The sequence below is a fragment of the Aristolochia californica genome, unplaced genomic scaffold (assembly GCF_029961685.1).
Source record: "Aristolochia californica isolate CCGP_79_NKW_82.1479 unplaced genomic scaffold, dmAriCali1.0.hap1 SCAF_16, whole genome shotgun sequence".
Lineage (NCBI taxonomy): Eukaryota > Viridiplantae > Streptophyta > Magnoliopsida > Piperales > Aristolochiaceae > Aristolochia > Aristolochia californica.
Genome location: NW_027181837.1, coordinates 2,532,067 through 2,557,917, shown reverse-complemented (window position 1 = coordinate 2,557,917; position 25,851 = coordinate 2,532,067). Strand labels below are relative to the sequence as shown.

The window sequence follows — 25,851 nt, the reverse complement described above, 5'->3', positions numbered from 1 at the left end:
TACCAAAGTCAAAAAATTTGTTTAGATGAGGCCTAAGAATAATTATTATCATAATTTACATTTTTTGTGATAAAAATGGCATTCCACCACACATCGTGTGTCTACGCCTCAATAGCATGGTGTGGTTGAACATAAAAACAAACATGTACTTGAACTTGTTTGGGCTTTGTTGTTTTGTCCATTTGCATCCCTTAGTTTTACAGGCCATATGTAGTTCTCATGGTACGCTAACTCATTAATAGGATGCCCTCTAGAGTCATTAATATTGAAACCCCATATAACACCTTATTTTTTGACAATAACCCTTTTCCCTCTACCTTATTGAGTATTTAGCTATGTTTGTTTTGTCCATTGTTTGACTTCGAGCGTAAATAAATTTGATATAAGAGCTCTTAAGTGAAAGAGCTTTTATTTTTGAGATTCAAAAGGGATTTAATAAATTTTATGGAAGAGCTTTTATTTTTGAGTCTCAAAAGGGAATTTTTTTCCTCTCACCCATCTCTTGTGGAAAATCTCCATTAATGCAAACATTACCTTTTTGAGGATGAATCATTCAACTCCATTCAATCAAAGGCTGCTACTTTTCCAAATATGTCTAAGCCTATTGTGTCATGCTATGAGCGTAGTGACACTTCCGCATCTACAACATTTAACAAGGTCATTGCTCCATTGCCTCCACCATCGCTAGTGCCATCTATGGGAGTTTCTGAGGTTGGTTATCCTCCCTCTCCTTAAGTACCCTTTGATCTTGTACCTAATGTGTTGCAGTGCAGATATGGAAGAGTCTTACATGATTTTTACAGTAAGAACTCTCACATAGCCATAATTTATATGGAAGGAGGTCTCACCGAAGAGTCTTAGTTAAAGGTGTTTTAGTTATGTTAATCTCTTGTTTATGTTCAGTTGTTTAATTATTCTAGGACTTATCTTTTAGTGTTTAACTTTGGGTGTAATTAGGATAAGGGAAGTTTAATTATAATTAGATTCTACTTATTTCATCTACTATAAATAGAGGCTCATATACTCAAATTACAACAAGCTAGTGGAGTATTTCTCTGTTCCAAAAATTTAATATGGTATCAGAGTAGGTTTTGTGAGTTAATTCGGTCAACCCACAAAGATAATGTGATCGTTTTTTATCTATCATCTCTAGTAGTTTAATTTCATATTCTATCATTTTTCTTTCTCTCTTGTCCCTGTACCCATTGTTTTCTTGGTGTTCACACCTCTATAATAAAATTTTCATATTTCAAATTATATATTGACGAAAAGATCTTTGAGTCAAAATTCCAAATCAAAATAAATTTTGGCAATCAGAATTTTCTACAAAAAGAAACTGATATTTGAAGTAACAAAGGTCAAGTAGCAAGAAAGATTCGAGCAACAACAGAAAGCTTCAATTTTTCAACTGCTTCATGCCATCAAGAACGAGACTTTATATAGAGATTTATATGTCAAAATAAATATCTGTAATTCTATTTTCTACCTTATCAAACCAATTATCTATCTGTGTTTTTTAGATGGAGATATCAATTTCGCAAGTGTTGGAAGATAAGCTCGAGTTATAGTGGCATGATGTTAATTATCTTTAATTTTTTTATTTTTCTCCTCCCTTCTCATGGTAAAGGGTATTGATGTAATTATTAAATTTCTCATTATTATAAATACATATTGAGGACAAGGATTAGGATGTCACTTAACCTAATCCTCTTTCCTCTCTCTCTCTCTCTCTCTCTCTCTGTTAGCCGACCTCTCTTACTCTCTCCTTCTCCTTGTCCTTTCACTTATTCATCCCTTCTTTCTCTCTCTCCCTCGTTACTCTCTTCACCTTTAATCTAGTTCGTTTGCTAAAAACAGCAAGGTATCCTAAATCTAACACGTTATCAGAACATTAGGTTTAGGATCCCAAAGTTATGGTGTTGATTGATTGAGTTTTTTTATTAATCTCCTCGATGGATTTGAGGTGTTGATCAAAGGATTGATCTTGAGTCTTTTGCCTCATAAAAGATAAGTCTTTCTTCTTATTTTTGTTCTTGAAGATGGTTGTTGGTGCATGTCTTAGAAAGTTGGATGTTTTTTAGCATGGGTTGTTTAGAAAAGTTAGAACTACCGTATCTTATATGTTTACTTCAACCTCGTAGTTTTTCAATGTGTTCAATCCATGCTCTCTTTGGAAATTTTTCATGATGTTGTTGCTGGTGGAATGCTGGTTATTGTTTGTTGAATGAGGCCATGCCATTTTATTATTAGTTTTATGGTTTTATGATAAAAAAAAGGTTATGCTTGCAGGGGTTAAAAGTCCTTAAGGTTGAAGTACCTTTTATGTTTGTTGTTGTTGAAGTTATGGTTCAAAGTTTTTGAAGAAGATAACATGTTTTTTTTCTCACATTGGAAGTATTCCACATTGAGATAGAGTTATGGATTTACTTGACTAAAAATTCAAGAGAACAAAAGGGAAGTAAAGGCTGGAGTTGAATGATAGTTGGCACCAAATTTATAGAAGGAAAGTTCATTCTTTAGAAGACTCTCTAACTTAATCGAGATCCCTTGAAATTTGGTATAATTTCACCTGTCTTGATTGTGATATAAACCATTTGAATAGAGCATCAAGTATTAGAATGATGGATTCAACAAAAAAGTTGGAAAAGAAGACTATTCGAATGGTTCTCCATGTATTTAAATAGTGCATTGCATGAAGAGTTGTAGAAGATGGACTAAAATATTCTTCTGAGGATTTAAATAGTGCCTTCAATAGAGAGCTGAAATTCCAAGTCTATTCAAACAAAAGGCTCTAGGCAAGAGGCTGTTAAAAAAATGGCAAGACCATTGGAATAGTGATTGCGCAAAAAGCTAAAGAACGAGATTTGGAGCTTTGATTTGTCCAAAATAGGTCTCTAAACTTTGTCAATGACCTACCATTGTGTTTATGGAAGATTTAACGGATTTTGTAAAATGACAAAAGGTCATTTTCCAAACCCAACTACTCTATTTTGAACATTACACTTCTATTATTTAAGACATTTTCTACCACATTTCAAAGTGACTAAATGACTAAGAAGTACCCCAAAGCACTATCACACTTAGAAAATCTTTTGTGGAGATCAAATTGATGATTCAAAGGCCATTCCTTCAAGGTTTCAAAAGGCTAATTACAACAAATATTTCATTTTTAAATCTTGGTACTTATTTGATTTCACGTTAAACCTTTGTCACTTGATTTTCAAATAATCAATTACATTCAATAATCGTTTCCAAGCTCATAATTTTACATATTTACTCCGTTGAGCTGATTTAATAAGGGGGTACATTTTTTTATCATTGATTGATTTTCATAAAGTTTTAGAAAGTTTCAAATCACTTTAGTCATCATTGTCTTGAGTGGCTCCTCGCATTTGGATGGCGCTAGTAGGTCTAGGTGTAATCAATTTTAATCTTTCTTGCTAATATATGCATATCTAGAAGCATTTATTTTGCTTAATCTCTAAAAGCAACTCATGCAATTGTTATTGGACATGCTTTGTGTAAGCTTGTCTAAACCTGAATTGACATATCTTGTAAAACCTTTTTGGTTGTGATTGAATTGTTGGTGTTGCAGTAAGTTTTATATTCACTATCTAATAGGCATTGGTTGTCTTATAAAACCTTTGAGGGTCGTTGTTGTTGTGGCCTTTGCCTCCTTATATTGTAATTGACTTTTGAAACCAATGAGAAAAACTTGATTACAAAAGTTGCCAACACCCAAGCAATTAAAAATTAATAATGGATCAAAGGTGATCAGCCATCTAGAGGAGGTTCTCTCCAACCAAGGTACTTAGATAAAGTTCCATTCCATCTTAGCCATCTTTAGGTTAGCCAACCAAGCCATTCCACATGAGCCATGACTCTTCTCCACTAGTCCATTTGTTAGGCTTCATGGGGCACAAACCTAGAGAGGTTTGAATGGGATTTTGAATAATAATTAGCATTTTAAACTCTTTTCAAGTCCAATTGAAAAATAATATAAAATTAAATTTTTAATAAGTAAAATATCAATACCAATAAAAACACAAGGATATCATATTGGTTCACAATCCAAACTCAGCTTGCTACATTCACTCTATCCACTATATAAGAAGCTAAAAGACATTTACAATAAGAGGCCACAAAGGCCAACTATAGCAATTTGCCCATAAAAGGACTTACAATAGTTCGCTAGGCTACCTAAGATGCTAAGTTGTAGAGTCTAATCAACGCCTTACGCTGGTACAAGGCAAGACTGGTGGTAAAGGGCTTTCAACAAAAAAAAAGGCATTGACTATATTTAGATTTTCTCTCCAGTAATGAAATTGATTACTATTAGATTAGTGCTTGGACTAGTTACGAAGGAAGTCTTGCTCTTAGAGCAGTTGGATGTAAAGACAACCTTTCTTTTAGGTGATTAGGAGGAAAAATTTTACATGATGCAACCATAGGGTTTCAAAGCTCAAGGAGAAAATGGTATGTAAACTTCAAAAGAGCTTGTATGGTCTTAAACAAACTCCAAGACAATGGCATAAGAAGTTTGACACCTTTATGAGTAGTAATAGTTTCTTAAGGTACCAGGCGGATCATTGTTGTTATGTGAAGAAGCTTGATGACTCCTACATCATTTTACTGCTATATGTTGATGACATGTTGATAACAGGTTTTTGCAAACAGGAGATCGATAAGTTAAAAAGGGAGTTGTCCATGAAATTTTCAATGAACGATTTGGGTGCTGCAAAACAAATCCTTAACAAATCCTTGGGATAATGATTATTAGAAATATTGATGTCTTGAAACCTTCACAAGAAGAATATGTGAAGAAGGTATTGAGCATGTTCAACATGAATGACGCAAAACCAGTGAGTACTCCTTTAGCTAGTCACTTTAGGTTATCTAAGGATCAGTCACCTTCTACAGAGCAGAAGTGGAGTGGATTCTCAGGTATTTGAGAGGCACTACAGACTTAGCTTTATGTTTCAGAAAGTCAGACTTGGGCTTACAGGGTTATGTAAATGCTGACATGGCTGAAGACATTGATGGCAGGAAGAGTACCACTGGATATGTATACACATTGGGTGCTACATCAGTTAGCTGGGTCTCTAAGTTGCAAAAGATAATTCTTCTTTCCACTACTGAGGCAGAATATATCGTCGTGACTTAAGCCAGCAAAGAGATGGTATGGCTACAGTTTTTCTGGGAAAAATTAGGTCTCATGTATGAAAAGAATGTGTTATACTGTGACAATCAGAGTGTTGTTCATTTAGCCAAGAATCCTATTTATCATGCTAGAACAAAGCACATACAGGTGTGTTATCACTTCATCAGATCGGCTCTGGATGATGAAGTCTTAGCACTTGAGAAGATTCAAGGAAGTCAAAATCCGACTGATATGTTGACAAAAACTATTACGATTGAGAAACTGAAGTTGTGTGCAACTTCAGTTGGACTTCTCCTTGAGGATTGAGAAGCTATTATAGCTACAGAGGAGATATTGATGATGGATTAGTCTCCAAGTGGGAGATTGTTAATTGTGGAGCCAAATCAATGCCCTATGCTGAGTCGGTACGCGGATCGACCTTCACCGTAAGGTCGTCATGGGTCGGGAAGCCCCCCTTTCGGGGGTGTGGGGGCTCTGGTCCACGATATATTAACTGTTGTTTTATTAAGGGTAGTTTGGAAATTTTAGTCTTGTAAAGCGGTTACCCTAATTTTCTCATTATATGTAGAGAAAACATCTCTAAGTGTTTCATCTTTATAGTGGATTATTGCAACAACGCAAGACAGGATATAGTCTCACCTTGAGCCGAACCTGTATAAATCTTGGTGTTTGTTTTTCTTTCTTCCACATTTATTATTATTGATCTTGTTAGTTTGGAATTTGGGCGTCTAATTCCTAACAAAGTATATTGTGTAAAGTAATAATTCAAAGTGTATGACTGATTTTGTATAGGTCGTGTCTAGTGTTGCAACCTTCATCAAATTTAGATGAGGCACAAACTTGGATAAATAGATCAAATTTGATGTTCAAATTAAAACCAATTGTTAGAGCCTAAGGGTTTGTTTGGAACCCCATGAAAAAAAAAGAAAATATAGATCAAATCTGATGATCAAATTAAAACGAGTTGTTAGAGCCTAAGGGTTTGTTTGGAACCCCATGGAAAAAAAAATTAGAATTTGACTATTATTATTCCAAAAAACAGTTAGTGAAAATGAGAATTTGATCATTATCTTATTTTTACTAACTATTTTTTGGGATTAATAATGGTCAAATTCTTTTTTTTTCTTTTCTAGGGGTCCGTTAAAAATTACTTTAGTCCCTTATATCTTTTCTACAACACCATTGTATCTATTACTTTATAGTTTTTTTTCACATAAAAGTTAGGGTTCTCTTCTTCTTGAACACCCAACTAAGCCTGTTTTAGAAACACTAATTGGATAATTAATCAAATATGAGCATACGATATAGAAGAAGAAAATGAGCCTGATCAGCCTAATGATAACAATTCCATAATATTTAAATTCTTGATTTACATAAATCAATAAATTAATTTTAGTTCAACCAAACCTGATCCCTCCCTTTGGTCACCATTTACAACCTATTGCGCCCCGGGGGTGGGGTGTGTGCTGGGTGCTGCCATAAATGGCTGAGAGTGGAAGATCTCTCCCCATTGGAGAAGGGTTAAAGGGGTGGGGATCCCTATTCCCTGGCCTTATTTAAGTATTTCCCTGCCACACCTACCGTTCCGTCTCTCCCGCCCATCTCCAGATCAAAAACCAGTCAGCTGTGCACACATACCAGCTACCGGTCTTCCATCGTCCCTCTCTTCCCCCGTTTCGAAGACCTGCTGCTTCATTTTTTGCTTCCACTTAATTACCCATTACCGTTCATGAATCCTCCTCACTCTTCTCTACACTCTCGAGCTATCGCTTCTTATCAAATTTTCTGGCCTCTCGCTCGCTCGCTCATTCCCCTGATATTGTGTATTTGTGACATGTAATGCTTTTTCCCTTCGTTCTTCTCCTTCTTCCATGCATGATCCTCGTAGTACAGGAATTTCCGTTGTCTTTGATACCTGTCTTCAAGACAAGCTACGTAAGTGACAAGTTCAGGGAAGAGGCTTTGATATGGAATACAAACCGGTCAGTTTCCTCTTTTCCATTCATTAAGCTATACATTAAGCTATATTACAGCTGGGTAGTATTTACGATACAGTCGTGCTCTCTCGTTCTTCTGTCTCAACTGAAATTTTTTCTCAGGCAAAGTTTAATCTTCATCGGTGTTTTTTTTAATCTCCTAGTCATGGTTGTGGCAAACTAACTTGAAATCTTCCTTTTTTTTTTTTGTTATTCCAAGTGACAGGAGAAGCTACTACGTTATTGCGGAAGATGACAAGAACTGTGGTCTCGTAGTGTCTTTGCATTCAAAGCATAACCTTGAGAATGAGGCCTGATCTACCATCAAAGCTACATGACACTATTAAAGCAAATGGCGTTCACTGTTTGGTCTTATCTACTACCAATAATGTGTGTCCTCTAACTCCATCTCGTTTTTATAATTTTTAAGAGTTTCATGTAAGAAAAAAAAAATTTTATCATACATCATGAAATTCATAATCAAAATATAAAATGTAAACATGAAAACTTACCTCCAACCATAGCGATCAAATTCCTAAAGTTGCAGAATAGCGTCTTGTCTATACAGAAGTTCTTCGATGGAGAGGTTATAGACTGTTTATTTCAAACCTTTTTTTCCCAATCAAAAGAGGGAGTGATTACAACTGTTTTGAGTAAGAATAAGGATTTAATAGGGTTCAGATTTGCTAGTATCTGTATTAGCAGTGGGGCTAGTCTCCTCCGATCACAAGGATATAAGGTGAGAAAAGATAATTTTTTTGGTGAAACAGTTAATCTCAGTAGTGCAAATATTGAGTTCAAACACTAGATTCTGTACTCTAGGTGGTGAATTCCGTTCTGAACTAAGCTTTGCACTAACAAGCTTTTGAACCTGGTATTCTCATAAATATTTTCCTACTTTTGATATTGTCATGAATTTCTCATAGCAACTGGGTTTCCAATGTATTCTTCCTTGCAGGGGCATATAGAGATCTCTTTTATGGCTCGAGTAGTTACTTATTTCTTGATTCTAGGTATCTCAAATGAAATTTTTACATGTTTATATTTTCTCTCAGTTTCAGGAGTTTATTCAGCCCTGATTCTTGATTTTTGGTGGTGAAAACTTCTTATGTTGCAGGGCTTCTTATTATTGTTGTATCTGTCCTCTTCAAATGCCTTGGTGTTTTCCGCAGTGAGTGGGGCACTGAGGAGGCAGCTGAACCAGATATCGAAAGCCAGGCGAACCCTCTAATGTCAGAAAAGGAAGCTCCATGCTCATATGGAACCATGGAAGACGATTCAGATTCAAGCTTGTGTTGTAACTCTCCCATGGACTTATATGATGGGAAGATATGTGTGATTTGCTACGATGGGAGGAGAAATTGCTTCTTCATTCCCTGTGGACACTCTGCTACCTGCTACACCTGTGCTCAGAAGTAAGTAAATATACCAAAAAGACTGGATCATCCACAAATATGTCTCCTGTGAGGCTTATGTGAGGGAGGAGGCACCTCTTCATTTTTACTAACCAGATCACTAGTGGGTTCAGTTCTGCTAGTATCTCACTTGCACCTCACATGAGAGAGACGGAAACAGGTTCCCATCTCTTTTCTATTTTTCCATGGGGGAGAGGGGTGAGTTCCCCTCCTCCCTTTCCATCATCAGGAAGGAAGGGAAAGAGGGGGGACTCACCTCCCTCTCCCTTTTTTTCCAGCAGAAGCTCCTCCTCTTTCTTCTTCTTCTTCTTCTTTTTTTAAAGTAAGCTGCTTACTGTAATTCTAAATGGGATGGGTTTTGTTAGGATCACGGAAGGGGAGAACAAGGTGTGCCCAATTTGCAGAAGACTCGTCCATAAAGTAAGAAGATTGTTTGCCATTTGAAGGAGAATATATTTCTTTCTGACCAGAAGGGTTCTTGACACTGATGTGAACTGTGTTTTAAGATAAGAAGATTGTAGATGTCGAAAACTGTTTTAACATAAGAAGATTATGCATCTGTGGAAAGAAATTGGACACATTTACTCCGGTTTGTTCCTGAGTTGTTCTCTTCCTTAATATGGACAAAGAACGAATGGTCCGTGACAGAATGGAAGGGCCTTTCGTCGAAGCTTCCGGGGAGAAAAAACTGCGAAGAATCAAACACAGGAAAAGACATTCATGCCATGACTAATGAATCAGAAATGGCATTTTTTCTTTCTTTTGGCAGAAGATGATGATTCACCATAAATGAAAAAGAGTTGGGACCGAGATGCTATTTACTCTTGCTGTACAGTTGCTTAGCAGGTAGATCTTATCGCCTGAGCCTCCAGCTTTTACTGCTCTGAGACAGTGAATCCTTTTGTCTTCTCTCCTTTTTCCATTGTGGGTGTTGGTGCTTGGTTGATGCTGATTAAAGCGAGGCCTGGAAGCATACAAAACAAAATCTGACAATCAACAGAGAGAGCAGACGATGGAATACCCATTGAACAGAGAGCAGATGGGTACTAAAGTCAGATCTGTGAAAATTGTAACAGATCATAGCTGCTGTACAAGACAAACTGAGGAGAAAATGAGTTCATGATGAGGACATCCTATATCAAGTTTTTCTCAGCAGCAAAGACAGCCAAAAATGTGTATTTAATACCAGGTAAATACAAAGACAAGAAGAGCTTTCTCAAATGGCGAATTAAAACCCCATTACCAGGTAAAAAAATTCTTATTCAAATCGGCAAACTCCTATTTATTCAAATCCCACGAGCTTACGAAAAGATAAAGATGAATCTGTCATAAAACATATGGAATAAAATGACTCCGCATCCTTTCGGTCTTCTACATGGAACAGCACTATGAATGGTGGGAAACGGAATTAGGTTGATGCTAGCAGAACGCAAGCCTTGTTGCTTTCTGCACCATTCATAAAAGATTATTCAATTTAACAAAAAATTCTCTTTTGATGAGCGTAGATAACTACAGCAGTACGAACAATGACCAAAACGATAACAAAAGAGTCAAGATCCACACTCTGATTGAGCTTGAAAGCCCTTCGTAATAAGGGCAAAAATGAAAGGGATTATTGAGAGAAATAATAATTTATGAAAAAGAGAAAAACTTCATTGAGTTGTTGTAATCCGAGTATACGGATAAAAATAATAGAGTGTAATTATAATTAAAGTACCATTGTCCTAATTATGCCCAAAGTCAAGTCCTAACATAACTAAATGACTCAACATAAATAGAAGACTATCGTAATTAGAGACCTCCCTTTGTACTCTACCATATTAGGTATATAGTGCCCACTTTTCATTAAGTAGGCCGCGCATTACAGGAACGTGCCCCCATGAGAAAGCCACGGTTGAGGAACGAGCATGGACGTGTCGGAAATGAGGTTCTGATTCAATTATAATTAGAAAAATATTCATTATAATTTAAAAAATATTTAATTATTTTGAGGCAAACTGAAATTAAATAAATTAATTTTAGAAATAATCTAGTTCGATTTTTTATTTTTTTATAAATTTATTTTTATTTTTAACTGAAAATATTTTGAAGAATTAAAATAAGGACATAATTAGGAAGAGTGAAAGGGATATCATAAAATAATTTTCAGGCCCATTAAATATCAATAAATTGAAATTCTTTGGGCCGGTAGTGTTACCACATCCAATGGGCCCACTATCGTCCCCTTTAAAATGGCTACTGATCTTCGGTGTTTTTCCACGTACAAACTTCTCTGCTCCTGTGAGTCTGGCTCTCTCCCGTAACGGAGATTTACGAATCGCCGGCGGCGACACTCGGTTCCTCCTTCTGTTGGAAACTTCAAATCGCAGGTGCAACAATTTCTTCTCTTTCTAACCGGAGCGAAAATCGTATTTTCCTTCTTGTCGGGTTGAGAGCCGGAGAAGAAGAATATTGGCGGCGACGGCGGTGGAGTTCTTCCCGGTGGTGAAAACGAGGCACTCACCGTGGTCCAGGAGACGATTAGACGAAGCTTACCAATTACGGTTTTTTTCTGAAATGTCAAAATTACCCCTGTGAAGAGGGGTCTTTTGTCTCTCACTCTGGCTGGGGTCCCCTAATAAGCCCCTTAGCAGTTCTCGACGTGTCTTTGTTAAATCGGAGAGGGATTACGTGTAACAGATTTGTTATCACGAAACCTTCGTAGAGGCACGGCCTAACAGTCGGCATCAGGGATCGGGATAGCTCGATCGTGAACCAGGGGGCTTGCCACGATGGCTCCCCTCGAGCCGGAAGAAGAGGATAGACGCCTTTTGCCACCCTTCCGGTCTCCAGTCGCCGGCGACGAGCAGGATTCTTCCTCCGAGGAGGAAGCCGCCTACCAGACGGAAGAGAAGATTCGCATCTCTACCAGCGACGAAGATGACATTGAGAGCGGTGGGGATCCCTCCGTCACGCCACCATTCTCCTGGCGGAAACTTTGGCTTTTCACAGGGCCAGGGTTTCTTATGAGCATCGCGTTTCTCGATCCGGGGAACCTGGAGGGCGATTTGCAGGCGGGGGCTGTCGCAGGTTACTCGCTTCTTTGGCTTCTTTTGTGGGCAACTGTCATGGGTCTCCTCGTTCAGTTGTTGTCGGCTCGCTTGGGGGTGGCCACGGGTCGCCACCTCGCTGAACTCTGCCGGGAGGAGTATCCACGCTGGGCTCGGCTCCTCCTCTGGATCATGGCCGAGATTGCGCTGATCGGAGCTGATATACAGGAGGTGATCGGGAGCGCTATTGCGATCAAGATTTTGAGCCATGGGGTTCTTCCGCTCTGGGCCGGGGTCGTCATCACTGCCCTTGATTGGTAAGATCTAAATTCATTCGTAATAGTAATTCTTTATTGGTTTCTCTTTTCGGCATTAATATTTTATTTAGGGCTTGAAATAGATGGCTTTTTCGTGTTTCTAAAGATTTCTGAACGCGATTAATTAATAGCTAAAGTATGTGACTTCCAACACAAGCTGACGTGAAAACTACAATGTAACTGCGAATAGTGCGTGATGATATTCTTTTTTTAAGATTTACCTGTCCTAAATATATTTTGTTGAAGCTAGTCAGGGTGAAAGCTTCTGTTTTGACTAAAGAAATTTTTTAGCTCGTATGAAAGTATCGTGTTTTCAAGCATGATTCTCACCGTGCTTGTCTCTTTTACGTTCTTAAAAAAATTCTAGCAGGTTGTGGTTGCGTTCAAGTTTGAATGCTTTTATCCAGTCTAAAGACTTTTCCTGTTTTCCTCAAGTGGAAGGTATTTTAGATTTAATTCAGAATTCCTGAAAGTTTTTTCAAAGTAATGAAAGCCATCTTTTAAAGAAAAAATTGTATAGGGTCTTTCCTATTTTATTTTCTTAAAGCTCTCTTTCCCTGATATCTTTTTTACAACATTTTATCTTCTTCCTTCTCGTACCACGTTCATTGGTGCCTCAGGCTTCATTGGTGCCTCAGGCTTCTGGTGCGCGCTTTGTCTTATGTAGCTGTTTGTACTATACTCTTGTTTCTGTTACTTCATTTTCTATAAGAGGGCATACATCAAGTTGCTTGATCCAGGGCTTCACTTTTATGAGTAATTTAGTGGAGTGGTGCTTGGATTATTTGATATTTAATAATTATAAATAGAGTGGATCTCCGGATACTGTTTGTTTAACCTATAAAAAAAAGGATAAGTGAGAGAGTAAGGGTGGAATAAGGAGATCTGATAGAAAGCAGTGTGCGTTTTCAAGAGAGCCACTATCTTCTTTTGGACGAGCAGAATTGGAAAATAATTCTGGTCTTGCATGTTCAATTTTGTTTATCAAAATAATTATGTAGAAGTCTCAAATACATCTGAAATCACAGATAAACCTCTCCTATGACCACATGTAATAAATAAGGGACTAAAGTCTAATAAACTATGACAATAATGAAATAAACTATGTGGCAGAAGTTCTTTTGCCATGTTTTGTTGATGGTGCATCCTTGCCTCTTGGGGGTTGAAAGATCTTTATCCCTTCTTTTCAATCAATATTTTTTCCTGTTTAATTTACTCATATCACCATCAGTTAAAAAAATGGCTTGTTCTTTTGCTTAACCTCTATTATGTCTAATTTTTTTGGTCTTCTAAAAGAATTTCTAAACTCAATACCACTGTTTATACCAACAGCTCCATTGTCTTGCATTATGAAACCACTCTAACTGGCTTGTTTGTTTCCAGTTGTGCCTAATTTTTGCTCTCTATATTGCTTACAGCTTCATTTTTCTTTTTTTGGAAAACTATGGCGTGCGGAAGTTAGAAGCTGTTTTTGCAGTTCTGATTGCTACTATGGCTCTGTCCTTTGCTTGGATGTTTGGTGACACTAAACCCAATGGCAAGGAACTTCTGATAGGTACCAACTATGGAACCAAAATCCTTGCTTAGGTTACTGATAATACAAAAAGGAAAGCTTATCCTTTTTTCTCTCTACAGGTGTTTTGGTCCCACAACTCGGCTCAAAAACCATTCGACAGGCTGTGGGTATTGTGGGTTGTGTGATCATGCCTCACAATGTCTTCTTGCATTCTGCTCTTGTACAGTCAAGAAAAATTGACAGCAGCAAAAAGGGGCGTGTCCAGGAGGCTCTTAATTACTACTCAATTGAGTCTGCTGCAGCCCTCTTAATCTCCTTCATGATCAATTTGTTTGTAACTACGGTCTTTGCAAAAGGATTTTATGGAACAGAAATAGCTGATTCTATTGGTCTTGGAAATGCGGGCCAGTATCTCCAAGAGAAGTATGGAGGGGGTCTCTTTCCTATTTTGTATATTTGGGGGATTGGATTATTAGCAGCAGGACAGAGTAGCACCATAACAGGTACATATGCAGGCCAGTTCATAATGGGAGGGTTTCTCAACCTGAGGATGAAGAAATGGATGAGGTCGCTAATCACTAGAAGTTTTGCGATTGTGCCCACTATCATTGTTGCACTTGTTTTTGAGACTTCGGATTCAGCTCTGGATGTTCTGAATGAGTGGCTCAATGTGCTTCAGTCGGTTCAGATTCCATTTGCAGTCGTCCCCCTTCTTTGTTTGGTGTCCAAGGAGGACATCATGGGCATTTTTCGGATTGGTCGTTTCCTTAAAGTAAGTGCTAACTTCTCTTTTCTCTTGTGCTAAGCCTCTTTTTTTTTTTAATCCCTTGAATTGTTTCGAAAACTTCTCATGTTGACCCAAAGTGCTGGAATTTGTGGGCTTCTCTTTCTTTCGTTAGAAAGGCACCTAGGAGGCATGTTGACTCAAAAGTGCCGGAATTTATGGGCTTCTCTTTATCTTTTCTTCATTAAAAGCTTGCTGGTTAGCCTTCATTTTAGTGGTCCTGGCAGGGGTTGGGACCATTGACAATATGTGTTAATTTTCTTTCATGTTTGACTCAAAAGGCTGGATTTTATGGGCTTCTCTTCCTTTCATTTGGAAGCCGCCTTTTAAATTAAAGATAATCAGAAAATGTATAAACAATAACTTTCTCAAAAAAAAAAAAAAGATTATATATACCAGCTACTGTATTGCTTTTTATGTATCACTAAACACCCTCATAGACCATCAGAAATGAAAACAATGAAAGCGGAACTGTTTGCCAACCTGCTGATAGTTCATAGGCAGTATATTGATCAATATAGAGGAGTTTTTATAAATTCTCTTTTAGGTCCCTATATAATTTGGCAAAACTTTTTTATTTTTTGTAACTACTAGTTTTTTTTCCTCATGGAGCTTTAGGCCATTTTGTCCTTCCTTTCTAATGCTTAATCCTACTTTATGTTTTTTATCTTTATAAATTTTTACTATAATGGCTCAAATGTTTACATTTTAGTATCTAGAACACAATTATGCTAGTGCAACGTATCTGTCAATAATATTTGTTAGAGATTTCTGTGTTAAATGTAGTATGTGCCTGTTTTTTTTTCTTTTCCCTTTTCTGAAGATGCTACAGATGGAACTGGAACTGTGAAATGATCTCCATTATGGTTAGAGCGACTGCCAAAAGTTCTATTAACTGATTCCATTGGCCAGAGTAGCTTAATATTGAGGGCAGTGGTGGGCAGAGTCAATGTGGTTAATATTGAGGACTATAGTTGGTTAACTCTAAAATTTTGTAGAACTGCTCAGAACACAAGAGAATGCAAAAAACAGGAAATTTAGGAAACTTTGTAGTCATTCAAGTGATTTCACCTGAGTATATGTATTTCTGTGCATGTTAAACTAATATTATAGGATGCTCCTCAAAGTAGGATACAGTAGCATGCATCCTCAAATTTTAAATAATGTCACTAAGAAAGGTGAATGAAAACTTTGCATTGAGCCCATGAAAGGCACAAGTTATACGTCTTCGAAGACTGTTCGTAAGCAGTCCTCATTACTTGGCTAGGGTAAAATTATACATATGATGCGATGGTTTGTTCTCCATACTGAATCATCTCTGTTTGTTTAACGACCTTATACAAACTATGAATTTGATGTTGCAGATTGTGGCATGGACAGTAGCTATATTAGTGATGGTGATAAATGGGTATCTTTTGCTGGACTTCTTCTTCTCCGAAATTAACGGTCCATGGTTGGGCTCAACCGTGGCAGTAGCGACGACAGGATATTTGGCATTTATTATCTATTTGATTCTACGAGATGGCACTCTCTCTTCTTGCTTCACTCAAACACTTCCCAAGATGTTTTCCAATGTTGGAAATTGAATCGAGACCGAGTGCTGTAAAATATTGATCATATTTGGAGGGGGGGCCTGCACACATTTCAGCTGTTGTAAGGTAGGGTAACCGATCTACCGGGCCACTTCTACACGCTAAGATTGAGTAATTCTTGTGCTTCATTCCAGTAGCAGTTGGTGGTGTTGCTCCCAGGCTGATGTGCATAATACTCTGGTGGCGGTGCTGCGCATTGGATGATACTTGACAGTGTTATAATCACCAGGGAGCTATATTTTACAGATGGAGATGAGGCAACCTTTTTGTATTTTGGATGTGAAAGAAAAGGTTAATGTAGCTGTCGTTGTAGTTATAAGACTCTGAAATTAATGGCCATGTTTGTGGCTACGATAATGAGTTGTCGGTGCTCTAACTTTGTACTTATCCACAGTGAAAATTTGTTCCATGGCCTGGAAACGTTTCTCTCATTTCCCCATCTCTAATAAGTTTTTTCTTGTTCAGTGATTTCCTCAAGGCTTGGTGGGTCTGCATGACGATGATGTAAAGAATGACAGAACTCCAATATGTAACTTCTCTTCCCCACTTACTTGAGAAACAAAGCCTCGGGGAAGAGGACTGATCGATTAGATAATTCTAAACCCACTAACAAGGAAAAAAAATTGTACCAAACAGTTGAGGGAAGAGGAGTGATCGATTATATTATTCTGCTCCATTTGTTTTCTATTGGAACTTTGCAGAGCGAAGAGGTAAGAGGGGGATCTTCCTTCCAACCAGCTTGAACACAGCATTGGTTTTCCAATCGTTTTCGATCCAGACAAATTGTAATCTGTTGAACAAACATAATCGATCAGAAAATTTTCTCAGATACTTCCAGCAAGAAAAAAACACAGATAATTTGGTCAAACAGAATATCAAATTATATTTATCACAAAATGGGTCATCTAAAACCAGCTAAAAGGTCCCTAGTCCCAATTGAAAATTTCGTTAATTTCACTCTGAAGTATATCTCTTACATGTCTTTTCATAGGTCGCTTGCTATCAGAGATTCCAATTCTTACTGTTCACCAAATGCAATCAAGTGGCACTAACAAAAAAAGGTGATTATGTTTAACTCGATCAAGGAACAGCTGAAACTTTCTTGATCTTTCAAGACCCCAAAAGCCGGAGTTCCCTCTTCTCTACGTTTTACAGCAAACGAAGGCAACATAAACAAATCTTCATTTATAGTTTGAATGATGTATCAATCTTTTGAACTGATGCAGGCTTCTTTATATTCGAAAGGAGAAAAAAAAAACTTTAAAAATGACAGATTAAGCTTCATTTTGTCAAGTACAGTTTCTGGATATATGGAAGCATCTACAGCAACCAAAAGCATTACAGTCAAAGAAGCAGACATTTAACAGCTTGAGAAACTGAAGCGAGACAGTTAATTGTTCAATTGATAAGCATCAAAATGGAAGCAAAAGCCAGAGTCTGACTCATCCTGGCATAAGTCGCAAGACATCAGATTAGTGGGTGGGCTGCAATCCGCTTCCTGTATATCTGCCATAGGTCGACGAAGCACCCGATGGGTTAGCGGAGACTTGATCATCGTGGTAATAATAAGGTTGTGGAGCACCTCCCTGGAAGCCACCTCCAGGGTATCTGTTGTAGTTTGGAGGACCAGCCACGCCATGAGGAGCTTGTTCTTCCTGATAGAAGTATAATTGCTGGTAACTTGGCTGCTGTCCATTCACAGCCTGACTAGGTTGTGGATACCCATAATTAGGAGGGCCCATGTCAGGGTACCTGTCAGGGCCTTCATGGTATCCTCCCCTCTCAAAAAACATAGGAGGGGGCTGTCTGCTGGATCCAAATCTTCCACTTGCTCGAAGTCTCTTGGGAGAAGGATTTGCTGTATCAACAATCCTTTTCTTATCAGTTTTTGCTTTCTGCAACTGTGCCACTCGTTTTTGGAGGGGACTGAGTTCGTAGTCTCCTTCAAGCTTATACTCATCTATGCACCTAATCACGGCCTTCAGTGCTGCAAGTTCCTGTGCATTTGCATTGTTCTGCTTCCACAGAAAAGCGGAAAAGTAAAACTTGAATCAAATGGAATATATAGGCAGCAATAATGTGACAAATCAAAGATGGGTGGGATTGAGTAATTACATATGGCAGCCTATGATACAAGTGGCAAACATGAGTATAAGCTTGTAAGCCGCATGATAAGAATGAAATACTAATTTTATTTGATCCTGTTCACTTGATCAAGGCTCAAAAAGCACAGTATCCAAAAAACACCTAAGCAAGCTCGATCTGCTCATTAGATAGGGTATCCAAGCCTTCAAGCAACGATGATTTGCCATTAGCTTAAAGTCCCAGTAGGGGGCAGCCAGACAGGAAACAAAAAACTGTAACCTGAATATAAAATCTTTTCTATGCATTTAATTTCTTTTGGCTCAGAAATAACGTTTTTCACCTGAACACTTGCTGTGCCTACAGTCCCACCCTTTCCTTGGGAATTTCTCCTCAAATCTTTCAAGTATGTCTTCAAAAGTGGCACGGGAGGAAATGTCTCAGCAAGCCGAAACGCTTGAACGAAATGAACAGCATCGATTCGCCTCCCAGTGCCAACCAATGTCTCAACAATACCTGCACAAGGACCTTACACAATCAAACAACTGATGCATGAAATCAATGGCCAGATGATGATTTCAGCTGGTCCTCATCAACAAATCTCTCTTTGTTGCCTAAACAAACAAATTAGTATTATGTCACTCATGGACAACCTATGGAAATTTAATAGTGTGGCAGTGTGGATGACAAACCCTTGTTAGGGCTGTTGATAGAATTAATACCAACCTGGAACTTTGTCAGTTAGGCCAAGAGACCGACAGAGTTCAGAAGTCTGCCTCCGATGGGAGACAGCAAGGACAAGCTTGCAAAGTTCATCTTCATCAAACTCTGCAGCAATGTCAAATGTTGCAAGGAGCTGAAGGAAAGCCTGGGCTTCCAGTGCACCCCCATTGGAAGCATCCAATTCCACCTCACTAGCCACCTTAGGCTTCCACTCATCAGCAATTGCCTTCGCTTGCTGCTTCATTTCAGCACTCACAGTATGTTCTGTTTCCATACCCATCAGAAGTGGGGCCACGGATTCCATCAAAAGGATGCAGGACTTCCGCAGGCCCATCAGGGCCACGTCCCTATTGTTCCCTTCATGGGAAGTAGTCAAGTCTGGAGGGTAAAATCCCTCCAATGAACCCAGTACTAAATGAGCTGGTTCAGGTGCACATTTCAGTGCAAGGGGCATTTCTTCACGTATGGCAGAAAGAATGTTTCGGTTCTCTGAAATAAATTTCAGAAGCCCTTTCATGTCCATTTGTTCACAGAGTTGAATTAACTCAGGACGGGGCTTAACTTCAACAGCCACAGCTTCAGGATGTGGGTCTGAGTTATCAAGAGTTTTCTCGTCGGGAGCAGATAAAGGATCTTCTCCATTGGAGGAACTGCTTACCTTCTTTTCAGAATTTTCCTCTACGTTTGTAGACTCGAGTGATGAAACATCATACTTTGAGCGGGCCTCCAATATTGCAGAGACAGCAGAGTCTTTCAGCTCTTGAAGCCGATCCAGTAAAGCTTGTTCCTTGGCCACAACTTCAGCCTCTCTCTGCGCAAGCAGTTCTGAAGTCTTGGTTTCCTTCTCCTCCAAAGCTTTTTCTTTCTCTACCAGCTCACTAAGCTTCTTTTTGAATGAATTTTCAAGATCGAGAAAGTAACCTTCAATTTCTTTCCATGGAACAACACAGGCAGATGAAGTTTCTCTGTGAGTTTCAATTTCTGCAAAGACCACACCAAGCTGCTCAATCATGGTTGTTGTTGACTGAACTTCTGCTACAGCTGATTTTGAATTATCCATTTGAGTACGCAACCTGCAAGAGAGATGTTGATGTAATTAAACAAGACAAAATAATTGAGATAGGGAAAGGAAGCAGGATGAAGTCTAGACAAGGGTGGCTGCACCCAAATTTTTCCTTCTTTGAAAAAAGAATGATTATTTTTAACATTGCCACTAAATCTAGTTTATTTACAATGACATCATTCATTCAGTTTTATCATCAAAAGCTAATATAAATAAAAACCTCTTTGAAATCAACATCAATAAAAATGTATGAGACAAGGAAAAAGTATAGATAAACTGCACACCAAGCTTGTAGTCACATCTCATGTATCATTATGTCACTTTCTTTCAACAATTCTATCCAGTCTATAATTTGGTCTATATCAAAAGGAGACATAAAGTGACAATTAGGAGTTGAGACAACTGCTTCACTGAATAAAGTATACACCATACAGCAGCAGAGCACACTGTTTAAAACTATTTCTAGAAAATAATAGCAATTATCTCGATGAAATTGCATCTGTTGAAGACGAGTTAGCCATTTAAATGATAACATAGAGTTAATTTATTGGCATTGTAGATACTCTTCAAAACCTATCTACAGCAATTTGCATAAATAACCAGTGATTTTGTCATGGTGACTTATCTTTATACTTCTTCCTTTTTCTCATCTTTTACAAAAGAAGAATGAAGGAGAGACAAAAAGCAGCAGAACATAAAAAAAACATTAGAAACCTTGTTATCAGGAGCATCAAATTGTCTCTCCGGGATCATATAGGCTGAGGAGCAAACAGGAAGCTCCTTCCCAGTGAAAATTTTGAAATGCCATTCTAGAGTATATAAATATTCAATTTTTTTTAAAAGTGTATTAAAAACCACCATTTGCCATCACAACCTTTAGTGCACTTGCAGAACTGCCTCCAGGATTACAAGACCTGCAAGGCAATTGTGGCATGTTTTGATGCCAGCAACAAGGCCACGTTACAATTTCAACGAAGTCCAAAAAATCCAAATCCCAAGCTGAATGGATTTACGTGTTTTCTCTAGCTTCATGGTTTAAAGATGCCCATTTATATCATAGAAGGTAATTTTCTAGAGATGCCGTAGCATCAATTATATGAGGCCACAGCTAAAGGTCCAGTAAAACAATCAAGAAACATCTCAAGCTAAAAAGAAAATAATGTTTACTAAACCATTGCCAGTAAATGGAATAAAAATATAAAATATTTACATCAATAACCAGCCAAATCCACACCCCAGTAGTTTTTTTTTTTTTGAATAAATATATTTACGAACCAAAACTTTTGCACCCCACTCGCCATACAGATATCTAGCACTTTTTCCTTCAACAGAAATACAAAGGGATCGCACTCAACACATCAAAACTTAAAAGAATAACGAATAAGCTAACCTAAAGTAATGCCCGAATTACCGATAACAGAATATTTCATGTCAAATCTTCACCAGACAGCGAAGTATACCTTCGTATTGCAGACCCAACAACATAGAGATAAACACCAGGACGTGCTAGCGATTAAAATAAAAAAATTTTAAACAAAGTCATCTTCAACTTCAACTATTTTCAGAAAGAAAAAAAACTTCAACAAGAATGGGCCATAAAGTAGTTCAAGAAAGGTAAAGAAAGGAAGAAACTGGGAAATTTACGCACCAACCTCAGAAATGATGAGGAGTTACAAAACTCAAGTCGTGAAAACACCCTGAGCTCGCGATTTCCTTCTATGATGTTCGAGTTTGGCTTTGAAGTATGGCAGCGAAGCTAGGAGGGCTTGAGAGCCGTGGCTTCCAGAAGTTCCAACAAAATTTCTCTAGAATATGGCGACGAAACTACGACAGATTATCGCAACCGTATCGGCAGAGAAGATAATTCCCCGGGCATCAAAGGGCGAAGAACAGCAGTTCTGCGAAGTTAGGGCAGTGTACCAGAGTCCGATCGGGTTATCGGTTGCCATCGTATAGGATCTGGGCCGCGTAGAGTAATGGTAACAAAATATGACCCGACCCAATTCTGACCCATTTATTCGGTTCGACCTAACCCATTTTATACAAAAAAAAAATTGATTGAGCTCTCATATGAGAACTATCTTCTCCTCTTCAAGGAATGAGATTGTACCTGTAACCAAGCATATTCTTCCCAATTCCCATTCATGAAATCTACCTCCAATCTAAACCATTCCATTATTTCTCCATTAATTCAAAAGTAATTGAGTGATTAGTGAGACAAACAAAAATATTTAGATGATTATGTTATAATCCTGGGTTAAGTAACTTGGCTTTCCACTACCTATCAAGCCAGTCTTTTGGGTAATATTAGTTAAGTGCTTAACAGATTACCGATCGATTTTAAAATTTCTAAAATAACCAAACAAATTTCCGATATGATTAGCTAACAAAAAAAACTAGAATCTTATTTTTAAATAAGGATTCTAACCTAACCAAAATTTTCTTTCTCCATAAGGATTCTAATCAACAAAAGATCTTATTTTTTGAAAAATTATGCTGAATTAGTACTAGAAAATTTAAGCAACCCAAGTTGAAGTTATGAACATAATAATCTCAAAAGTTCTAAAAAATGTAAAGATAAGAGCATTAATCTCCGAGTTCTAAAAATGAAACAATACAATGGGTAGAGAGAAATTAAATATTGAGCATGACCAACATGTCCAATAGAAGTTAAGAAGTAGATGAACAATCCACAACAAGGCAAGAAAGTGAAGCAAATATAACAAAAAGGTCCATAATGAAAGAGTCCATGGCATCATGGAACTAAGGTGATGATGACTATGAAGCAATTGAGATGAAACAAGATGAAAATTTGAGGGAGGCAACAAGATAAAAGAGACCAATTGGATCCGCCAAGGAACTAAAACCATCCAAAGAGAAGGACTTGTCGTTTGTTGATAGAGAAGTGCAACCATTCTTGCACTTTATGCATGATGCACTATTTCAACTAAAGATAACAACATAGAGCAGTTTGCTATCAAAAGTATAGAAGATATTAGGAGCATGTTGTAAGGAACAAACTTAATTCTTAACTTCGGATGGATTTGAGTTTGTGTCAAATGCCTAATCAATATAATTTAAAAGACCGGTCTGTTAAGTGCGAAAAACCAAGTACTTAACCCATCAGTGGACCAGGGGTAGACGAAACTTAACCCAAATTGACCGGAACCACCTAGCTTTGACAGGTTGGAGGTGAAAGAATGAAGTCTAAGCTCTGATAGGTCACAAGTCCCCTTTTAATAAGATTAAAGCTTATTTCAACTACGTTTTCTTTTTGTAAAAAAAAAAAAAACTAATAAAATATTTATTACATCGAAAAGTGGATTCATAGACTTTTTTTTTTATAAAAAAGATGTATTTATATTAACAAAAAAAAGACTATATCCCTGACAACCAGTGATTGCAGAGGAGCTCCGATAGAGCTTTCATCGTAGATATATTTTGTTATATAAAAATAAAAAAAATTGATGGTAAAAGCTTTGAAGAAGTTTAGTTAGGTGTTACTAACCCAGTCTTCTAAAAGCATGAAAGAAAGAAAATAATTGATACAAGCAACACCGGTTGTAGTTGAATAATTTTCTACTTTCATTTACCATGTTAGCCCAGAATCAAGAAATTACACCTGATTTACCAGATCATCACTCTGTTAGAAACTCCACACTGTAAACCCAACTGCAGGGATTTTGCGACTTGCGTTTAAAAGTCTCTTTACCTTTTAGCAATATCATAATCTTTAATACACGATTTCACCCAGCTTCAATTGGATATTGAGAACTCAACATTGCGGACCTTTCTCCACAATTTATATCCATGGCACTGTGACGCTTTAATGGACCTCAGAGTAGAAGGCTCAGAAGCAAATAAGAAAAACGAAACTAGGAAATCAATATAAACCTGTAAAGTTTTGAAGGTCCGACTGCAAGGCCATCTATCTAGAAGATAGACAAGGAAAGATGTTTTAATAAAACTCTTTCACACTGAGCAAATAAACAAACATTTTAGCTTTCACAGAATCACAATGTTCAGATGAAACTGGGTCTATTAAGCTTGGTGAATAGCTGTTTTGAAATTTGAGTAATTCTCACCATTCATGGGGTAAAAGTGAGCAAGAAAATTGATGCAAATCTAACAGATACAAAGAGGAAGTAGACATGGGTTCAGTGGATGTCCTCTAGCAAGAAAATCGATGCAAGTCTAGAACAGTCTAAAATTTCACTATAGACAGAAAATGATAACAAAGAGTAAAAAAGCACCCTACACAAATGCGGCTGCCCTATATGGTTTCCTAAAGGACATCTCTCATGACTCTCCTAACTTAAACGGACGCTTCACCGCCAGACACATCTACTCTAGACATAATCCTTGCAAGGGTAATGCCTCTATACTAACTACATGTCCCTTGGCCAACTCTACCTCAACTCAAGGGGCACTCAAGGTATGAGCTGGTCAACTTGATTGATTTGGGAGCAGTAGGCCAGCAAATGTTCATCTCACATGCTGCTTATGTGACACACTCTCCTTCACGTAGTGATGCAGATGTCCATGTTGCATCCACTCTTACATCCCCAAGGCCACTTCTTCCATTAACTAGGTGATCTGTTGTGCTTAATGCCGTTGGGAATTTACACAGCCCATCATTGGACAACTCCTTGGCCTCCATGCTTTATGACATGATCTAGCTCTTTGCCTTTGAACTGTGTAGATTCAGTACCTGCTGAATGCCTCCATGGCTGCATACCATCTAGTCTTGGGTGCCATATTCACCTTGCAACTTGATACTTTCATGGTATTGAGGAAATGAACTGTTGCTGTCTTCTTATCCTCAACCCAATGTCCGTCACTCGCATCGAGTCTTTGAGTTCTCTCTTCTGCCTTGAGTGAACTCGACACATTCTTTACAGGAACCTCTAGTGTTGATTGCTCTATTTTTTAAGGCAAAGCATTTGCTACAGCTTGACCCAACACTTTTATCTTGGCTCTACGAATTTGATTGGCATAGCCTCAATTCGCATACATTATCTGGCTACAAGGTGTCCACAATAAACCAACATGAAACACTGCCCGCCCACATGCTATCTTCAAAACTCCAAAAGACATTATTTCCCCGCAGAACAATTCGTCTAGTGATTGCAACACTCTCTCTAACATCTCCAGTTCAATCTGTTGAACTCGTTCCTCATATGCCACAAGCCTAGCCTCCATGGCAACCTCTACCCCATCTCTAGCATGCCCTTTTTCTTCCTGACCTTGTCTTTCTCGGCAAATGAAGTCATGTCGTTCCTCGAGATAGTCTGCACTGCACAAATCAACTCACATGACATAATCCGCACTTACGTGCTAATGAGTAATCTGGGTCACTTCCTGGACACAAATGAGGTTGCTCCACCAAAGCTCTGATATCACTGGTCATGGGGTCAATGCATTGCCCCTGCATAAGACTTGTGCAAGGAATAGCGCTCACTGGCCACTCAAATCGCACAATCCAATCCAGTCTTCCCTCTAGTTGCACTTAAGCAACACACAGAGAGGAAATTTGAACTAGAGAAGCAATGAAACTGGCTCCCCTCTATACGACTTAACTGAAAAAGAAAGTGGTTACGAGTACAAATAGCATCTTACACAAATGAGATTTGTCCCCATTGTATAGTTTCCTAAAAGGCAGCTCTCATGACTTCTCTTGAACTAAATAGGTGCTTCCCATGAGATACACCTACTATAAAAATACACAAACCTCCAACATTCCTCTTATCGAATGTAATGCCCCCATAGGAACATGCATGCCCTTAGTAAGTAACTCAACTCATGGAACACTCCATTTATGAAGTGGTAAGCTAGACTGATATGTGAATTCATCCTACATGCTGCTTCCATGACAACATGCGCTATATTATACACAATGTAATTTATCAAACTAGCTTGGACTTGCAGTTAAGCTTTTCATTAAACCTTGTGATACTGAAGTTGTCATTTTGGATCCATGTATCTAGATTTCGTGAAAGGAAAGAGAGAAGCAATCTCAAGAATAAATGGCTCAAACAGAAATAGTACAAATAAAACTTCATTATGAATGTTATGCATCAGGGAGGAATCTGACTATCAGCAATGGATACATGTCAGACAAATGACAGGTGAAAATTTGTACCTACCCAGATCTTATGGCACTTCCAATGTCTGCTGCTGTTAGGAACCTAGG

The 25,851-nt window shown here is 38.0% G+C and overlaps 3 protein-coding genes across 5 annotated transcripts; 2 read left to right on the top strand and 1 right to left on the bottom strand.

Moving 5' to 3' along the window:
- Nucleotides 1–6,875: 6,875 nt before the first annotated feature.
- On the top strand, nucleotides 6,876–9,735 carry LOC137953973 (E3 ubiquitin-protein ligase APD1-like). Its single transcript, XM_068801550.1, has 5 exons — nucleotides 6,876–7,143; nucleotides 7,364–7,527; nucleotides 8,096–8,150; nucleotides 8,255–8,552; nucleotides 8,918–9,735. The coding sequence occupies exons 2-5, from the start codon at nucleotides 7,444–7,446 to the stop codon at nucleotides 8,994–8,996; spliced, it is 516 nt and encodes a 171-aa protein (XP_068657651.1). The 5' UTR covers nucleotides 6,876–7,143; nucleotides 7,364–7,443; the 3' UTR covers nucleotides 8,997–9,735.
- A 1,090-nt stretch (nucleotides 9,736–10,825) lies between these two features.
- LOC137952536 (metal transporter Nramp3.2-like) lies at nucleotides 10,826–16,254 on the top strand. The gene is made up of 4 exons (XM_068799619.1): nucleotides 10,826–11,898; nucleotides 13,317–13,453; nucleotides 13,534–14,186; nucleotides 15,563–16,254. Exons 1-4 carry the CDS (start codon nucleotides 11,324–11,326, stop codon nucleotides 15,782–15,784), a joined length of 1,587 nt encoding a protein of 528 aa, XP_068655720.1. The 5' UTR covers nucleotides 10,826–11,323; the 3' UTR covers nucleotides 15,785–16,254.
- A 121-nt stretch (nucleotides 16,255–16,375) lies between these two features.
- On the bottom strand, nucleotides 16,376–21,567 carry LOC137952535 (FRIGIDA-like protein 3). 3 transcript variants are annotated; one of them, XM_068799617.1, is made up of 5 exons: nucleotides 21,311–21,567; nucleotides 18,599–19,668; nucleotides 18,216–18,388; nucleotides 17,233–17,805; nucleotides 16,376–16,580 (listed from the first exon to the last, which is right to left on the bottom strand). In XM_068799617.1, the coding sequence occupies exons 2-4, from the start codon at nucleotides 19,653–19,655 to the stop codon at nucleotides 17,263–17,265; spliced, it is 1,773 nt and encodes a 590-aa protein (XP_068655718.1). In that variant the 5' UTR covers nucleotides 19,656–19,668; nucleotides 21,311–21,567; the 3' UTR covers nucleotides 16,376–16,580; nucleotides 17,233–17,262. The 3 variants fall into 3 exon arrangements, with proteins under 3 accessions (XP_068655718.1, XP_068655717.1, XP_068655716.1); XM_068799616.1 differs by lacking the exon at nucleotides 16,376–16,580 and having other exon boundaries at nucleotides 17,019–17,805; nucleotides 21,307–21,567; XM_068799615.1 differs by lacking the exon at nucleotides 16,376–16,580 and having other exon boundaries at nucleotides 17,019–17,805.
- Nucleotides 21,568–25,851: the final 4,284 nt, after the last annotated feature.